At 42.8% G+C, this 19,887-nt stretch overlaps 1 protein-coding gene and 1 pseudogene across 1 annotated transcript; one reads left to right on the plus strand and one right to left on the minus strand.

The window, feature by feature from the left end:
* Window positions 1-1,012: 1,012 nt before the first annotated feature.
* Window positions 1,013-3,512, plus strand: ZNF134 (zinc finger protein 134). The gene is made up of 2 exons (XM_077757084.1): window positions 1,013-1,081; window positions 1,713-3,512. Exons 1-2 carry the CDS (start codon window positions 1,042-1,044, stop codon window positions 2,948-2,950), a joined length of 1,278 nt encoding a protein of 425 aa, XP_077613210.1. The 5' UTR covers window positions 1,013-1,041; the 3' UTR covers window positions 2,951-3,512.
* Window positions 3,513-17,403: 13,891 nt separating this feature from the next.
* Window positions 17,404-19,073, minus strand: LOC144225724 (ornithine decarboxylase pseudogene; annotated as a pseudogene).
* Between the last annotated feature and the right edge of the window lie 814 nt (window positions 19,074-19,887).

Raw genomic sequence — 19,887 nt, forward strand, 5'->3', positions numbered from 1 at the left:
ACCAAGAATTCTGCGGATGCCGTGTACAGATTTGCCCGTGGGAGGTACCCATGTTGGGGGTATTCACAGACATGAGGGAGGGGTGTTCTAAAGAGAGATGTGTACTGGAGAGGGACTCTGAATTCATAGCCTGGGGGCTTCAGGGGAGAATTCTGAGCTCAGATTTGTATGTAAGAGGCATGATCTCCGGACCAGGGGAGCTAGCTGGCAGAAGTGTCTGTCTGTCCCCCGCCAGTTGTTCTGGGCTGGACAAAATGATTAGTAGGAAATGGGGAAAGAGTAAGCAGGCTCCAGTCACACAAGGGCCTGGTATCTTGTCTGAGTTGGGGACCTGAGGAGGAAAGTGAAGGTGTGGACAGACCAGGAGTCCTGCTCCTTGCAGGAGAGCTGCTGCCCCCATGTTCAGTTGTGGATGTCATGCAGGGTCATGTGGCTTTTAAGGATGTGTTTGTGCCTTTCTCTTGGGATGGGTGGGGGCTACTTAAGAAGGCCCAGAGACTGTGTCACAACGCAGTGTTTTCTGTGCTTTGCACTGACGGTCTTCCGGGGTAAGGCCCCCCATACCCAGTTTTCTGGGCTGTGCTCTACTCTTTTCCCTCAGAGGTTCCCTTTTCCTTCCCAAAGCTGCCACGGGCACTGCCGTTTTCCCTCAGTAACAGGTTTTCTGGGTGCGGGGGTTCAGCTGTGTGAATTGTCTCCTTCAGCCGTTGGGGTCACCCTGCCTGCCCTTCTCCTGGCTGTACGTGTCTGTCCGCATTCGTGATACCTCTGTGCTCCGGATTCTACCCTTTCCTGGGGCCCACCTGTATCACGAATTGCCATGGTGGCCACTGCTTGTGGGGCCCGTGGGGCTGGTCTGCACAACATTTCTGGTGTTCATTTTGTTATATTGAATTGTCGTTTAACCTCTTGTGGGTGGGCTGCTCTGGGCCACTGCTTTCCTACTTGCCCCGTCTTTCCTCTATTACTTGTTTCTTCCAGATCTTTTATGGTTGCTGAACTTAGCAGGGGAAAGAATTCTGAGTGCCTGACTGAGAGGTCATGACTCTAGCCATGGCAGGAGGGGCGTGGACAGGCCCTGGTGAGTGGGGGCTGGGGGAGGGAGCTTCAGGGCTGGCTTCAAACAGCACCAGAAACCTCTCCTGGGCACCGCTCCCGTTTGGTGCCCAGGTTATAGACCAAACCTTTCCTATCTTTTTCTCCTCATTCTGGACACTATATACTTAATGTTTCTGTTCCAACCCCCAACCCAGGGCTGTCCACACCCACTCACCAGGGCCCTCTGCTGCTGCTTCTGCACTGCTGTCCTGTGTTGGTCATGCTCATGTGTCGGGAGACATACATACGTTCTTAAATTGTTCTTGAACACCAGTTGTTCATTTTAAATCAGATGTTCCTGGGCCTAGACATACAGGTCTGTATAGTGCTCACTAATCGCTCAGGCCCTTCTAAATGTCTTTGCAGAGGAGTAAATGGGATGTTCTTGTTGCTTCTCCCTGACCTACACCCCGTCCTTGGGTCTTTGTCCCTTATGAAGGCTTCCTCATTGTCTGACCCTTTGAGGCCCAGTGTTGCACAGTGGCTTTTTCTTTAACCTGATCCCACATCTGCTGTCCTACCACCACCCCGTGGACTAAATACTGGACACGTTTGTGATGGGGTTGCCCCTTCCCCAAAGCCCCCATTCGCTTAAACAGCATTTTTCCCCGCAGGTTATTGGTGTGCAGTGGAAGATGAAGAGGCGCCTTCCCAGCAGACCATCTCTGTAGGAGGGTCCCACGATAGCATTCCCAAGGTAGGTTCATCAACCCAGATGGCGCACCCTTGTGACATATGTGGCCCTGTCATGAAAGACCTCTTACACCTGGATGAACACCAGGAAGCACGCCAAGGACTGAAACCTTACACATGTGGGGCATGTGGGAGACAGTTCTTATTCAGTGCAAACTTTCACCAGCACCAGAAGCAGTACAGTGTAGAGAAACCCGTAAGAAAAGACAAAGGCAAGACCTCATCTGCGAAGAGCTGTAGGGTTTGTGAGGAACCTCGCATGTCAGAAAAGCCCTTTCCTTGTGAGGAGGAGCGGAGCCTCCAGGCCAGTTTGGGCAGTCACCCGCTACAGGCCACCTACAGCAAGAAGAAGATGAAGAGAACTGAGTCGGGGGAGGCTTCTCACAGCGGACAGATGCAGTACAGGTGCAGCGAATGCGGGAAGACCTTCAACCGCAAAGACACGCTTGTCCAGCACCAGAGAATCCACACCGGAGAAAGGCCTTACGACTGCAGCGAATGCGGGAAGGCCTTCAGCCGCAAAGCCACACTTATCCAGCACCAGAGAATCCACACTGGAGAAAGGCCCTATGAGTGCAAAGAATGTGGGAAAGCCTTTAGCCGCAAAGACAACCTTACTCAGCACAAAAGAATTCACACTGGAGAAATGCCTTACAAGTGTAGTGAGTGTGGAAAGTACTTTAGCCATCACTCTAACCTCATCGTACACCAGAGAGTTCATAACGGAGCGAGGCCTTATAAGTGCAACAACTGTGGGAAAGTCTTCAGACACAAATCCACCCTTGTTCAGCATGAGAGTATCCATACTGGAGAAAATCCTTATGTTTGCAGTGATTGTGGGAAATCTTTTGGCCACAAGTACACACTCATTAAACACCAGAGAATTCACACTGAGACAAGGCCTTTTGAGTGCATTGACTGTGGGAAATTCTTTAGTCGTAGCTCTGACTTTATTGCACACCAGAGAGTTCACACAGGGGAAAGGCCATTTGTGTGCAGCAAATGTGGGAAAGATTTTATCAGAACATCCCACCTTGTTAGGCACCAAAAAGTTCACACTGGAGAAAGGCCATACGAGTGCAACGAATGTGGGAAAGCCTATAGTTTAAGCTCCCACCTCATTCGGCACCAGAAGGTCCACACTGCAGGACGGCTTTAGGAGTGCTTTCAACACAATAGGACTCCTATGGAGAGGGGCTGTGTGATTGCCCTTGGAGAGGAAGATACCGGTCAGATGTGAATCCTCATACATCTGAACGTTAGCACTGCGGAGAGACCTTAATGCCAGGTTCAGAGAAGCTCTCATGGCTTGTGTTGCACTTGCACACCTGCTCAGGTTCCTTGCCACATTTGGCCCCCAAGGCCTGTGGCTGAAACCATCTCAGCTCTACCAACTTAGTTACCATATGTCCTCAGGGAAGGTAGAATTTTGTCATCTCCAGTCCCTGGAGGGGATTATGAGAATCCTGCATTAAATAGGGTTCCTCATTCTCTCCCCACTGACTGGTAAAGGTGTGGACCTCACCCATCTTTAGCCAAGAGGACCTGAGCTGTGTTCTGGGGGCTTACAGAAAAGGTTTACTATCTTCATGGACATTGTTGGTCTCATGTGGTACGTGTGACACATTTTCCAGCCTCCAAGTCACCCAGCCTGGAGAACTACTTGTCTTCTGTTGCTCTGGTCTCTGTGATAATAAAGACATTATTTAAGCCATCGTTAATCTTGGATGTTCTTTTTACTGTGTGGATTCGTTTGCAAACAATTAGGCCTTGCCAACCTGAAGAGGTAAACGGTACTTGTGGGGACCTTCAGCTTCAGGGGCCTCAAATGGAAGAGCAGGCTGGCAGAGAACCACTCTCAGTCCAGTTCTGGTGGTGCTGACAAAAGCTTCTTAGGTGAGAGTTCAGAGGTTTATTGGCCTGATTTTGTCTGGATTTCAGCATAATTTGAGGGTACAGACTTCACCCTGAGGTGTTGTGGAAGGTTGCAGCAGCCTTCACTGTGTTTGAGAGCAGCGTGGATTGAGTGTCTTATTTCCAGCATAGGTGCCACGTTTCCCAGCACTGCTGAGGGGAAGCTGTTTCTGAGGACCTGCCAAGTGCCAGATTCCCCGAAGGCCAGAATCTGATCTGGTGCCCAAGTCTCTGGCTGCAAGACCTACAATCCCAGGAAGGAAACAAAAATAAATTTCACTCTGGGTGTGAATAATTGGAATTGGGGAGACTGTAGCAAATGAGGGTGGACGTGCCCATTTTAAAAACATCCACAAACATTGCAGTCACTATGGCTGTATGAGGTCAAGATGCCTGGAAATTCTTAGGATCTCCAGGACTGTGTCACTCTCTGACCAAGGTCAGTGGCAGAGCAAAGAATGTAATGTTTATCTTGATCTTGTACCTCCTGGATGTAGATTTTGTGACCAGCCAGAGCTTCTGATGACTCCCTTGCAAACAGCCTCACTGCTTGCCAGTTTTTCTTAGTGCCAAGGAAGAGGTTCTCCTCACAGCGCATTTGGAGAGAGAGGGTGGAGTCAGTCTGGTTTTCCAGTAGAAGTGCGAGACCCGGATGTTGCATTGGAGTCATTTTTTATAGTTTCATTGAGGTGTAGTCAACATGCAACATACTGCACATGCCCAAAGTGTACAGTTTGCTAAGCCTGAATATATGTATATAGACCTAAGAATCACCTAGCCATGCTCTTGGACATACCTATCCTCCAAAGTTACCTCATGCCCCTTCCTAATACTTCCTGTCTCTTCCCTAGGTAACCATTGATTTACTTCCAGTATGGATAAATGTGTCTTTTCTAGAATCTTCTTTATAGTGGAACCTTAGAAGTTTATTATCCTCTGCTGTCTTCCATGTAGCTTTATTTTGAGAATCACTCCTGTTGTGTGTATAAATAGCTCGTTCTCTTCATGGCTGAGTAATGCTCTGATGGATATACTGCAGTTTATCCATTTATCTTAATTGCCTTTTGTCCCCCCCCCAAATTCTAAGTATTCAAAACAAAGCTGCCACAAATATTAATATAAAGTCTTTACATGGACATTTTGAGCTGAGGAAATTTCTAAACAAAGTGTTGAAAGTGTAGCCTTCTCTCTTACCATTTATGGTAAAATGTAATAGGGAAGAGATAAATGTAGGGAAGAATTATTAAGCAGAAAAGACCCAAGACTTGATGATTCGGGAAATTCTTATCCTATTTTAGTTGCAAAAGACATTGAAAGGAAGTGATTCATGGTCAGAAAAGCATGTTCTGGAGAACTAGCCACAGGTGTGGCTGTACAGCCTTCTGTGGGATCTCTGCTGGATCAGAAGAGCAGAGTATTTGGGCACATGAAATTTCTTTGAAGAGATTGTGACTTAGCAGGTCCCCTCTGCAACCAGGGAGCACCTAAGAAGGTCAAAGGCATCTCGTGGCCAGCTCAGCAAAAGTCAAAAGTAGATACGGGATCATTCAGGAGGAAAATCCATGGACCAACTCTTGTCTGATGGAGTGAATCTCTGGTATATACACAAGAGCCACAAAGCTCTTGAGAAATTCATTCTAGTAGAAATAACATTGGATCTTAAAGGGACAGAGTATGAAATTAGGACCTCCGATAGTCTACACACATGAAACTGGCTCAGCAAATTACTAAATTGCAAACCTTTATTACCTGTCATGGAAAAGGAGGGCAGAGTGGAACCCAGGTGGGGAGCTGAGAGCCCAGTGACCAGAGCCCTGAACTACAGAATATATTCCCGGGCCTTGATACCTAAAGTAGTTTGCTAAACTTGATTTCAAAATTCTTTGGGTACTTGTGGCTTTACTTATTTTTCATTTTCTCTCCTTTCGAAACAATGTGTATGTTGTTATCCTAGGTCTGTCTATTCTACCATTTTATTTTGGGAGCAGGTACCTTGTTTTTTAGTTTCAAAGAGCCACAGATGGAGAGGATTTGAGCCCCGGGGTGGATTATATCCAGACTCTCACCCATACGTGATTTAGACAATTTAGATGAGATTTGGGTTTGATACTGTAGTGGAAGAAGATTTTTTGTGATCTTAGGATGGGTGTAATATATTTTGCAAGTAGGACAGATAAGGAGTCTGAGGACCAGACAGCGAACTGTAGTAGATGGAATCATTCTCCCAAAGATGTCCATGCCCTAATCTGCAGAGCCTGGGAATATTCCTGTAGATGGCCAGTGGGACTTTGCGTGTGTAATGTAATGCACTTTTTGGTGAGACTTCCCAGGTGGACTCAATGTAATCACACGAGTCTTTGAAAATAGAACTTTTCCCAGCTGCAGGGAGAGAGGCAGACAGAAGAGTCAGATATGGTTGTATAAGGCCCTGTGATTGCCAATTGCTGGTTCTGAGAATAAAGCTAGGAGCTAAGTTGAGTACCACCCATCTGATAGCCAGCATCTTCAGTCCTGATTCAGCAAGATCAGGGCAGAGGATTGAGTCACAGAAAGAGCTCTTTGAAGAAATTCTATGACTTTGCAGATCCCCTCAGTACAACCCAAAAGCACCTTGGAAGCTTAGAGCCCTCCATTCTACAACCACATGGAACTAAATTCTGCCAACAACCCACACAAGCAGGATCTGATTTCCCGGAGCCTCTAGAAAGGAACACAACCTGCGGACTTCCAGGCACAGCTGGAGCCCCAGGGCCTGTGGGAGAACCCGGGCAGTGCACTGCATCAGAGGTGTGAATGCCAGGGTGGCACTTGCTCTCAATGAGGCTTCGGTTCAGAGGAAGGAAGCCAGAGCCTAGAAGTCCCAGACTGCTGGCTTAGGGGCGGGGTGTCAGGTGGGCACCCTGGCAGAGGCCAGGCAGAGCTCGGGTGTAACTGGCTGTACCTCTGTGGGCTCTGGCCTCCAGGTATGCCTGCATCTCCCCTCCACCCCCTGCAATCCCTAGCAGCCCGGCTCTGGGGATCTCCGTGTGCCCTGTTGGCCCAGCCTGGGAATTCCCTCCTCACCTAATGGCTCCTTCACAGCAGCGTTGACCTTGGCCCTCTTGCGCTGTCAAGACGCCCAGCCCAGGTGGCTGTCCTGGCCCAGTTCTGCACCCTTGGCCTCCCACTCCCTCCATGGCCCAGCTTCCACGCCGGCTCCTGGTCCTACAGTCCCCACACTACTTCCCTCCTCCCCCTGTGTCCCCAAGGCTGCTTCCCTTGCCTGCTCTTGCACCCATGTCTACTTCACCCCGGTGTCTATAACCCACCTCCTACCACCTGCACACCACTTGGTGCCCCTGTGCCTATCCCTGGCACCTCGAGATTTTGGCTCTTCTCTGCCTCCTGAGCCTGCCGCAAAATCACTCCTCCCTCGCCCTATGGCACAGAGGAAACCCTGAAATAAGAAATGTAGTTCTGTTAGGTCTGGGGTGAGAGGAAGTGGTCCAAAGGACCCAGAAAGCTGGGGATCTCTGGGTGGTGAGGTCATTCTGGGGTTTGAGGGAAAACTTGAGGTTTGTAGTACCAGTGTGAACAAGAGGGCTGCTTCCCTTTCAAGGAGCATAGGGGCTTTTTCCGTCACAGGTGTACCTAATTCAGGGTGTCTTACTGGGAAGACACTAAGTGATTTCCTAGGAACAAGTGAAGCTCCATCCTCTGGGCAGATACTCCAGTCTTATCATCAGAAACTGTTCTCACACCGTGACGATTTCATTCTCTGGTTTTCCGGGGTTTTTGTTTGTTTTTCTGCCTGGCAAAGATGCTCATTTATTTCCTTTCCTGTTTTCTGGTCAATGTCTTTGGTCTTTGTTTCCAGCTGTTCAACAGGTCTTAAAAGAATTCTTCCAGAAATTCAGGAGTAGCCCCAGGGACACTGCTTCCCAGGAAGGAAACTGGAGTAGAACCTTATGATTTCCCTCCCTTATAGGCTGGAGACAAAAATCAGGATATAAGACTAATGTGACCAGAATTTAGTTGTAAACGGGTAAGGAGCTAGAGATTGCGGGGGGTGTAACAGGGGAAGAGGAGAGGCAAAGAACTGAGGAGAGATCCATTGAAACTGTTGACCATGTCCATATCTATACAAGTGCGAGTGAAATATCTGAGGTTTAGGAAAGCACCACTAGAGGGCAGTATACGGAATAATTTCTGCAGCTCCTGTAGGGCTGGGTATCATTTATGTTCTCATCTGCCAGTGTGGAAACATCCATTATACAGTATACAGAACAACAGGTAGAATCCTGAGAAATCTATCACCTAGATAGTGGGACTTAGTTAAACACAAACTAGGTTTTGCTCTGGACTCACACTGAAAAGAATTAAAAGCAAACATTCAAAGGAAAACCTGCTACCAAGTACCTTTAGTGAAAGCCATGCCCAAACCTGACACTATTTAAAGGGATACAAGCAAATGCAGCACTTACCAATGTAATGTTTATCTTGTCTGGCACCCAATAAATTTACCATGCACACAAGGGAGCATGGATGTAAGACGTATAGCGTATGAACATAACAAAAATAGAAGCAAGCACTAAAATGACTGAAAAGATAAAACTAGACAGTAAATATCCTGCTTTTCTTGGAAGGATGGGAAAGCCAAGAACTTGATTAAAAGAGAAATAGTTGTAAAAACAGATATAAAAATAGATCTATGTGGAACTTACAAGGAATATAATATCTAACAAAAAATAACACTGCATGGTATGAAAATCAGATGAGATATTGAAGAAGAAAAGATCAGGGGCGCCTGTGTGGCTCAGTCAGCAAGGCGTCCGACTTCGGCTCAGGTCGTGATCTCACGGTCTGTGAATTCAAGCCCCACATTGGGCTCTGTGCTGACAGCTCAGAGCCTGGAGCCTGCTTCAGGTTCTATGTCGCCCTCTCTCTGCCCTTTACCCACTCATGCTCAGTCTCTCTCAAAAATAAATAAAAACACAAAAATTTTAAAAACCAGTGAGTTTAAAGGTGTCATTATGCAAATAAACCACATAGAAAGGGAAAAAAATGAACAAACAGCAATAGTGATTTATAGGAAAATATCAAATGGTCTAATATACCTGTATTTGGTATATTAGAAGCAAGAGCATACCAGGGAGGGAAGGAAGGAAGGAAAAGAAAAGAGGGAGGACGGGAGGAAGGAAAGGAAAGGAAAAAAAAAATCTTCAGTCGTGCCTCTATAAAAGTAAAAAACAGAGACTGGTTTTTATACCAGTACCATACTACCACTTTGTTGTATAACTTGAAATCTGGAATTGTGATGCCTCCAGTTTTGTTTTTCAAGATTGCTTTGGCTATTCGAAGTCTTTTGTGGTTCCATGCAAATTTTAGGATTGTTTGTCTCAGTTCTGTGAAAAACTACTATTGGTATTTTGATAGGGATTGCAGTAAATGTGTAAATTGCTTTGGGTAGTATAGACATTTTAAGTATTTGTTCTTCTAACCCACAAGCATGGAAAGTCTTTACATTTTTTTCCATTATCTTGAATTTTTTTCTAAATTAAAAAAAGAAGGTTTATTTATTAATGTTTTATTTATTTTTGAGAGAAAGAGAGAGAGAGCATGAGCAGGTGAGGATCAGAGAGAGAGGAAGTCACAGAATCCAAAAGCAGGCTCCAGGCTCTGAGGTAGCTGTCACAGAGCCTGATGTGGGGCTTGAACCCACGAACAGTGAGATCATGACCTGAGCTGAAGTCGGATGCTTAACCGACTGAGCCACCCAGGCGCCCCTAAAAATGTTTATTTATTTTTGAGAGAGAGACAAGGAGCATGATTAGGGGAAGCGACAGAGAGAGAGGGAGACACAGAATCTGAAGCAGGCTCCAGGCTCCAAGCTGTTAGCACAGAGCCCGACGCAAGACTTGAACTCAGGAACTGCAAGATCATGACCTGAGCTGAAATCAGATGCTTAACCGACTGAGCCACCCAGGCGCTCCAGAATTTCTTTCATCAATGTTTTATAGTTTCCAGAGTACAGGCCTTCCATCTTGTTGGTTAGGTTTATTCCTAGATACATTATAGATTTTGGTGCAATTATAAATGGGATTGTTTTTCTTAATTTTGCTCTTTGCTATTTTAGTGTGGATAGGAATGCAACAGATTTCTGTACATTGATTTTGTGTCCTGCGACTTTACTGAATTCATTTTTCAGCTCTAGAAGTTTTTTGGTGGAGTCTTTAAGATTGTCCATATATAGTATCATGTTACCTGCAAATAGTGAAAGTTTTAATTCTTCCTTACCAATTTGGATGTCTTTTATTTCTTTTTGTTGTCTGATTGCTGTGCCTAGGACTTCTAAGACTGTGTTGAATAAAAGTGGTGAAAGTGGACATCCCAGTCATGTTCCTGACTTTAGGGGAAAGGTTCTCAGTTTTCCACCATCGAGTATAATGCTGGCTGTAGGTTTTTCATATAAGGACTTTATTGTGTTGCGATATGTTCCCAATAGATCTACTTTACAGAGGGTTTTCCACCATGAATGGATGTTTTAGTTTTTCAGGTATTTTTTCTGCATTTATTGAAATGATCACATGGTTTTTATCCTTCCTTTTACTGATGTGACATAACGTGTTGATTGTTTTGTAAATATTGAGACACCCTTGCATCCCAGGAATAAATCTGACTTGATCATGATGTGTGACTTTTTAAAATACATTGTTGGATTTGATTTGCTAATGCATCTATGTTCATGAGAGATCTTGGTCTGTAGTTCTCTTTTTTGTGTGTGTGGTATCTTTATCTGGCTTTGTTATCAGGGTGACATTGGCTTCATAGAATGAATTTGGAATTTTTCCTTCTTGTATTTGTTGGAATTGTTTGAGAAGAATGGGTATTAATTCCTCTTTAAATGTTTGATAGAATTCACCCGTGAAGCCATCTCTTGTAGGCAGCAAGATGGGTCTTATTTTTTTAATCCACTCTGTCACCATGTGTCTTTTTATTGGAGCATTTAGTCCATTTACATTCAAAGTAATTATTGATAGATATGTATTTATTGCTGTTTTGTTACTAGTTTTGTGGTTGTTCCTATAGATTTTCTCTGATCCTTTTCTTGCTCTTTCATGGTTCGTTGGCTTTCTTTAGTGATATACTTGGAATTCTTTAGTCTTTGCGTATCCATTATTGTTTTTGCTTTGTGGTTACCATTAGGTTTGTATAAAACATCTTATGCATGTAGCAGTCTATATTAAGCTGATAGTCGCTTAAGTTTAAACCATTCTTTACTCCTCCTCCTCACATTTTGGGTATATCATGTCATATTTTGCATCCTTTTATTTTATAGATCCCTGGACTTATTTTTACAGAAATATTTCTTTTTACTGCCTTTTTGTTTTTCATTTTTCATAGTCTTAATGGTCTTCCCTTCCCACTCAGAGTCCCCTTTAAAATTGCTTATAGGGCTGGCTTAGAGGTCATGATCTCCTTTTGTTTTTGTTTAAACTCTTTATCTCTCCTCCATTCTGAATGATAGTCTTGCTGGATAGAGTAGTCTTGGCTCAGATTTTTTTCCCTTTCAGCACTTTGAATATATTATGCCACTCCCTTCTGGCCTGTGAAGTTTCTGCTGGAAAATCCTCTGATAGCTATATGGGATTTCCCTTGCATGTAACTATCTACTTTTCTTTGGCTGCTTAAAATGTTTTTTTCTTTATTGCTACTGGTTACAAAACACAAGAAATAACAGGCATTGGCAAGGATGTGGAGAAAAAGGAACCCTCCTGCACTGCTGGTGGGAATGCAAATTGGTGGAGCCACTGTAGAAAGCTGTATGAAGTTCTTCAAAAAATGAAAAATAGAACTACCCTACAATCCAGGAATCACACTACTGGGTGAAAGAGTATACTTACCATGATGAAAAAAAATTAAATGATTAAAAAATATATCAGAAGGTAGGAAGAGGCAAGGAGAGAATCTTCCCCAGAGCTTTCAGAAGAAACATGACCTTACTGACATCTTGATTTCAGACTTCTAGCCTCCAGAACTATGATAAATAAATTGTTGTTTTCAGCCACTCAGTCTGTGATAATTTGTTTCATTAGCTATAGGAAACACATCAACCAACTTGGTCTAATTGATATTTAGAGTCTTTCTCTTGGGGCGCCTGGGTGACTCAGTCAGTTAAGCATCCAGACTTCGGCTCAGGCCATGATCTCATGGTTCATGGGTTTGAGCCCTGTGTCGGGTTCTGTGCTGACAGCTAGCTCAGAGCCTGGAGCCTGCTTCAGATTCTGTATCTCCCTCTTTCTCTGACCCTCCCCTGAACACGGTCTCTCTCTCTCTCTCAGAAATTAGAAAACAAAAACAAAAAAAAGTCTCCAACAACAGCAGAATGTATTTTAAGGTCCACAATGGATGTTCATCAAAATAGTCCTTAGCCCATAAAATCAATGTCAATAAATGTAGAATGGTTAAAATCATGAAACTATATACTCTAACCATAAGGGAATTAAAATAAGACTTCATAAAAGAATACTCTGAAAAAAATCCCCACATATTTAGAAATTAAAGAAAACATTGATAAACAATGTTTGGGTCAAAAAAGAAACCACAAGAAAAAGTAGATAATATTTTGAACCAAGTGAAATGAAACCTAATATTTCAAGACTTGCTATTGCTGAAATTAGAATAAAATGTATAGATTTTTTTTTCAGTGCAAAAATGTAGTTTTATTAAAGTACAGGGACAGGACCCATGGACAGAAAGAGCTGCACTGGGTTTGTGAAAAACAAGTGATCATTAAAATGTATAGGTTTAACTACTTAGTTTGGAAATTAAAAAGATAAGTAAATAACTTAAAACATTACAAAAAGAGCCTTATTTAGAAATATTTTATATATGTATATGTGTGTGTGTATCACTTACATTATATATATATATATATGTATCACCTCACTGAAACAGTGATTGTTGAAGAGACCAACAAACGCCAAATAGAAGCAAGGCAAGATTTTATTTACGGCCGGGCCAACCTGATCTCCTGATCTTATGGAGAAATGCAGAGAATGGCCCCAAACAAAAGTGGCAGTGAGCTTATACGGATCTCAGTAAGGCAGAATATGTCATTAGTTAACCAATTACATTCTACAGCATACTATGGTAACCAATTGCATTGACACTCAGGTGTTAAGTTTTGGCAGAGACCTATCAGTTTTAAGTTCCTTGTCTTGAAATAACTAACCGTAATTAGACATTTGAGAAGCCGTGGGGTAGTGACTACATGATAGACCACCAGGGTAGAGTGGTGACATGGTGTTCTGTAACCTTGCGTACAGGGTGTGGGTGTGGTCAGCCAGAACAGGGAAGTACAAGCTTGCCAAGTGGATTTACAGAAGCAGAAATAGCATGTTAGTATTTAACCGTGCTTGAGGTTAACCTACAACACTCACAAGAGTTGTAATGTAATTTATATCTATGTATTATTGTATCCTATTTCCTAAAATTTTAGGTATGTTTTGCATCTGTGTTCATATGGGTGTTGGTTTGCAGTTTTCTTTCAAATATTTTTTATTTTTATTTTAAAATTTTAAAAGTATTTTTTTTGAGACAGAGACAGTGCAGTTGGGGGAGAGGCAAAGAGAGAGGGAGACAGAGAATCCCAAGCAGGCTCCACACTGTTAGCACAGAGCCCAATGCAGGGCTCGAACTCATGAAACTGTGAGATCATGACCTGAGCCAAAAACCAAGAATCAGTCGCTTAACCAACTGAGCCACCCAGGCACTCCTGTAGTTTTCTATTCATAGTATTGCTGGTTTTGGTATCAAGTTAAAATTAAAATCATAAAACTAGTTGGAAAGAGTTCCATCCTCTTTTTTTAAGAAATCATTTTAGTAGAATTGGAATTATTTCTTACTTAAAAATTTAAAAGAATTCACTAGTGAAGCTCTCTTGGCATGAAATTATGGTGGAAAAATTTTAAACTACCAATTCAGTGTCTAATAGAGGGCGTTTCAGATTACTCATTTCTTCAGTGACCCTGAGTAGTTGAAGTATTTCAAGAAAGTTTTTTTTTTTTTTGGTCAAATTCTAGTTTTCATAGAGTTGTTGGAAAGAGCTGTTTAAAATAACACATATAATCTTCTTAATGTCTTTAATCTATCTAGTACTATACCATCTTTCATTGCTTATATTGGTAATTTGTCTATTTTTTCTTAGCAATCTACATAGAGATCTGTCAACTTTATTGATCTAGGTAAATGACAGCTTTGGAGTTCATTGAATGTCTCTATTTTTATCATCTATTTTATTAATTTTAAATTTATTTATTTATTTTTAATGTTTTTTATTTATTTCTAGGAGAGAGAGAGAAAGACAGCGTGAGCAGGGGAGGGTCAGAGAGAGAGGGAGTCACAGACTGAAACAGGCTCCAGGCTCTGAGCTGGCAGTCAGCACAGAGCCCGACGTGGGGCTCGAACCCATGAACTGCGAGATCATGACCTAAGCGAAAGTCGGACGCTTAACCGACTAAGCCACCCAGGCGCCCCTATTTATGTATTTTTAATGTTTATTTATTTCTGAGAGAGAGAGAGAGAGAGAGAGTGTGAACAGGGGAGGATCAGAGTGAGGAGGAGACACAGAATCCACAAAGCAAGCTCCAGGCTCTCTGAGCTAGCTGTCAGCACAGAGCCCGACGCGGGGCTCGAACCCACAAACCGTGAGATCATGACCTGAGCTGAAGTCGGACACTTGACTGACTGAGCTACCCAGGCGCCCCAAAATATTTCCTACATAAACAGAAACTCTCATAACATTGATACAGTGATCAAAATGAGAATATTTAATGTTAATCCAATAGTATTATGTATTTCAAAGATGATATTAAAATGTTAGTTATCCTATCTTTTCAAGTTAAGAATGAAATCCACTATCAGTTACATTTTTTCTCATTTTACTTTAGATAGATTTATCCTAGAAATTAAAAAAAAAAAACAGACCAAGATATTCAGGTATTATTTAAATGATTACTATTATTTACTATGACTATTACTATGATTATTATGTACATTGCTTACTATTAAACATTTTCTAGAGTTGATGAAGAATTAAATACAAAATTATGAAAGCAAAACAATTCTAATAAAAATCATCAAAACAAAGTACACTGAAAGACACACCCATATCATTTTGCTCCCCAGTGAAAAGAAAAGGAAGATTGAGAAACGGCCAGGGAAGACAGAAAAGATGACCTAAAAAGGGATGTCCTTAAACAGAGAATAAAATTTTAAAACAAATAATGGAAAATAGAATCACATAATGTTTTGAAGATGTAGAAATAAAATTACTGTTGACTCAGAGTTGCATATCATTTTAAATAATCCTACAAGAATGGGATCATCATGAAAATATATGCAGAGAAATTCTCAGCATCTTACTATCAGCGATGCTATCAAAATGGATTTCTAAATTTGTACTTAAGAAAGAAAAGTTATGCTGGACAAGAACGAGATGTACATATGAATAAAAGCATTTGAAATGAAAGCATTCTAAAGCTTTGAAGAGTTTGGGGAAAGGAACTAAAATAATTAATTTTATTTTAGTTTTAAAGATTTAATTTTTTAACATTTATTTGTTTAATTTTAATTAAAAAAAATTTTTAGCATTTATTTTTGAGAGAGAGAGACAGAGCACGAGCTGCGGAGGGTCAGAGAGAGAGAGGGAGTCACAGAATCTGAAGCAGGCTCCAGGCTCTGAGCTGTCAGCACAGAGCCAGATGCAGGGCCTGAACTCACAAATCATGATGATATGACCTGAGCCCAAGTTAGAAGCTTAACCAACTGAGCCACCCAGGCACTCCTAAAGATTTTATTTTTAAGTAATCTCTTCACCCAGTTTGGAGCTTGAACTCATCACCCTGAGATCAAGAATTGCATGTTTCACCAAATGAGCCAGACAGGCGCCCCAATAATTCCTAATTTTAGATTCTGACACAACAGTGATGAAAGTGAAACTATACAAGGTAACCTCCAATAAAAGTAAGAAAAGGATCTTCTATACAAGTGGGGGTTGCATTGATTTTAAACAACTGAAGAGAGAAAAGACAGAGGTACATCAATCTATAATTATGAAAAAGTAAAGTTAGAAATTAATCCAACCCAGGGGCGCCTGGGTGGCTTAGTCGGTTAAGCGTCCGACTTTCGCTTAGGTCATGATCTCGCGGTTCGTGGGTTCGAGCCCCGCGTCGGGCTCTGTGCTGACTGCCAGCTCAGAGCCTGGAGCCTGTTTCAGCCTGTGACTCCCTCTCTCTCTGACCCTCCCCTGCTCACGCTCTCTCTCTCTCTCTCTCTCCTAGAAATAAATAAAAAATATTTAAAAAAAAAAGTTAAAAAAAAATTAATCCAACCCATAATTTTTAAATTTTAAGTAGATTGACTTTTTATTTTAAATCTCTTGTTAGGCTTGTATAGATAGGGGTAGTCAGACAGGGTTTAATTGCTGAAGAAGTCTCACAAGATTCCAAATGACTGAAACCCAACTGCAGTATATTGCAGGGAAGAGAATACAATATAGCAAAAACATTTAAGTAAGAGTATCTATTCCAAGGAAGGCCTGGCCCACAGCAAAAGCTAGAGAAGCCAGATGTAGATCTGCTGGTCTTCTCGGTAAGTAGCTCTGCCTGACTTTACTCTCAGATCAGGAACCACTAACGTGTAGACAGAACACCTGGGAACAAGGGAACCCAGAATGAGGTTTATACACTTCTGGTCCTGCAGGCATATGCCCTCTGTGTACGCAGGTTCAGCAGCGGAGAGCCCCAGGCACTCACAGACCCCAGGCGAAAACATTAATAAAATCAATAAACTTCTGTGGACTGTCCCCATACTCCCCTTGAATTTGTAAGTACAAAGCAATACCAGTCATCAGTGTGTGGCACTCTCTGACCCAGAGTCACAGTAGTGCCCTGTGTTTAGCAAAATGGATCAGCCCAGGTCCACACCAGCTGGACTGAACTCACAGAACAGTCTACCTCTGTAACCATTGGCCTTTTATTGACCAAGACAATCATTTAAAAAAAAAATATTTCAAGATACTTTTTCTTAAGTAGGCTTCGCACCCAGGGTGGGGCACGAACTCACAGATCAAGACCTCAGCTGAGAACACGAGTGGGTGGCCCAAATGACTAAGTCCTCAAGGTACTTTATTTTTTTTAGTATTTTTTATGTCTTTTATTTTTTGAGAGAGAGTGTGAGCAGGGGCGGGGCTGAGAGAGAAGGAGACACAGAATCTAAAGCAGGCTCCAGGCTCTGAGCTGTCAGCACAGAGCCCAACGCGGGGCCTGAACCCATGAACCGTGTGATCATGACCTGAGCCAAAGTCGGTTGCTTAACTGACTGAGCCACCCAGGCGCTCCATGGTACTTTATTTTTAAAACAAATCACAACACTAAGCTTTTGATCCATTCTGCCAGTGTACAAGCTACAAACGCTTGCTCAGCAGCTGAGGGTCACTTTTCAGTAGCATGTTTGAAAGGTGAATAAACAAAACAAATATTCAAACAGTTTCCATAGAAACACAGATAAGTGACCCCATGTCCTAGTCTTCTGTGTTGTTGCATCTGTGTCAACACTAGTTACGAAGACATTTCAAAGCTAGCAGTAATTAAGTGAATCAGTCCCCCAGATCCCATAATTCAAGCTAAATTGAAGTTCACCTCCCAGGAGCAGCACCTATGTGTTAATGCTAGCTGAAGCACAGGCGGCCCGGGGGCCACTGCATCCTGCTCTCCCAGACACAGGACACCGGACGCAGGCACAGTGCTGACATCCTGCTCCTCCACTTCGGGTGGGAAGTCATGGTTCTGGATTTCCTGCATCAGTTGCCATGTTGGTCCCAACATCATGTAGTAGATAGTTGGCCTCTAGAACTCACTGAGTACAAAAGCAGCAGCAACAGTGTTAAGCATCCATCTTTTCAAAGAGCATCCAGTTGCTGACATGCGTCTCCGGCAAGTCATAGCAACAGACCTTGTATACTGGTTGAATAATACTTCTCATCTGGTTTCGGTCTCTTCTGCAGAAGGGGCTTCATGAGTCCATGATCGTAAAGGATGCAGTTAAATTATCCACATACTCCATCATTCATGCAACACATAAAGGTTGCATGTGACTTTGTTCATGTGACTCATCAGAGCATGTCTGTTCTTTTAATACACTTTTTTTTTGGAAATGATATTAACTGTAAGCATGAAAGCTGATACAACATCATATCTGCTGTGTTCAGCTATGATTCTTACCCTCGAGTCTGATGGGAAATACTTGTTCAGTGCTGGGATGATAAACACTGGTAATCTCTTCAAATTTAAGCTTTACATCCTCAGGTCCAGGAAAGCCACACCGACATCAGATAGGTGTTGACACCAACCTTGGCTCCCGTATCAGAGGCACATCGGGCATCAGAGATGGCCTGAACGAAGGTCCCCAGATTGGTACGGCCACTTCCCACAGGGAAGCTGATGCCAATGACGTCAGTACTCAGCCCTCTTGCCTGTTCCAAAAGAAGCCTGCTGGTTTTGAACATGGCGAGAAATTTAACACTGAGAGGACAGACTATTTTGGAACCATCACTGGCAACCCACAAAACCAACCTTGCCTTTGGATGTGCCCTGGCAACCTTCATCATTCCACTTTACAATCAAAAGTCATCATCTGGAACTTGAGGGTGTTATGCTGAGCGAAATAAGTCAGAGAAAGACAGATATCATACGCTTTTGCTTATAGGAGGATTAGGAGAAACTTAACGGAGGACCATGGGGGGGAGAAGGACAAAAATAGTTGGGGAGAGGGAGGGAGGCAAACCATGAGAGACTTTTGAATACTGAGAACAAACTGACAGCTCTTGGGGGTGGGGGAGAGGGGAAGGGGGGTGATGGGCATGGAGAAGGGCACTTGGGATGAGCACTGGGTGTTATATGGAAACCAACTTGACAATAAACTGAAAGAAGAAAAAGAGTCATCATCTGGACTCCATTATTGGCAGCACACTTAATCTGAGTCACTTGTTTAAAAGGATTTGCATAGATCATCCTCCCTGGAGCCACCCGGAGACTCTGTACCAATTGTATTTCAGTCTTGCACAAATTCTGCCACAATGGCAGCTACATAGGTTTTCACTGTGGTTCTGCTATCATTGTATTTGACTGCCTAAGAGGGTGTGGCCTGTGGAAGGGCTTTTAACCATCTCAGATGTTTCTTTAGAATGTCTTCCAGGTCTGCGACAAAGAAGACATCATTATCATCAGAAGACGAAACTTCATTAGTTTTTTGATCCAGAATGTCCTTGGCAGTAAAGCCTTCATAAGGAAATAGCAGTCAGACTCTGCATTACTAAAGTTATTCATTGTTTCTTGATATTCCCATGGAAAACTAAGAGATGGAATTTAAAGAAACTATTGCCAGATTTTCACAAAGGCAATTCTCTGGAATTCCAAGTCCCACTGAAGATGTATGTGCCTTGTGTGCAGCAGTGGAAATGTTCTGATGAACACAGAATTTCTGTCTTAGAGGGCACAGGCTCTGTGGGCCAGCCCCATGCAGGACTGCCAGCCGGAGGCAGCACCAAGTTCTGGCAGAGGGGAGGCTGAGAGGGCTGACCAACCACATAATCAGACAATTCAGTGCACCGACAATGCATCATATAATAAATAGTGATTGGTATGGGTTTAAACAGACAACCAAAACATCAAATATTACCAGCAAAAGCGTTTTCCATATTTTGTTCTAACTTCACAATTAACTTTGGATGCCCTGATCTATGTCTGTACCTTAGACTATGCATATGTGGAACAGTTAAGAATTGTAACCGAGCGTCCAACTTCGGCTCAGGTCATGATCTCACGGTTTGTGGGTTTGAGCCCCACGTAGGCTCTGTGCTGACAGCTCAGAGGCTAGAGCCTGGATCCTGCTTCAGATTCTGTGTCTCCCCCTCTCTCTGACCCTCCTCTGCTCATGCTGTCTCTCTCTCTCTCAGAAATAAATAAACAATAAAAAAAAAAAGAATTGTAACCGATTTATTGTTAATCAATTTTAAATCTACAAGTCAATTCTCCTCCATAGATATAATACTCTGTAAGGTAAGAAACAAAAAGCATAGCCATATTCGTATGTCCCACATACTCATATTCAAATCAAACAAAATCTGTCCTATGAGCTTTG

This window comes from Crocuta crocuta, unplaced genomic scaffold, assembly GCF_008692635.1.
Source record: "Crocuta crocuta isolate KB4526 unplaced genomic scaffold, BGI_CrCroc_1.0 scaffold142, whole genome shotgun sequence".
NCBI lineage: Eukaryota > Metazoa > Chordata > Mammalia > Carnivora > Hyaenidae > Crocuta > Crocuta crocuta.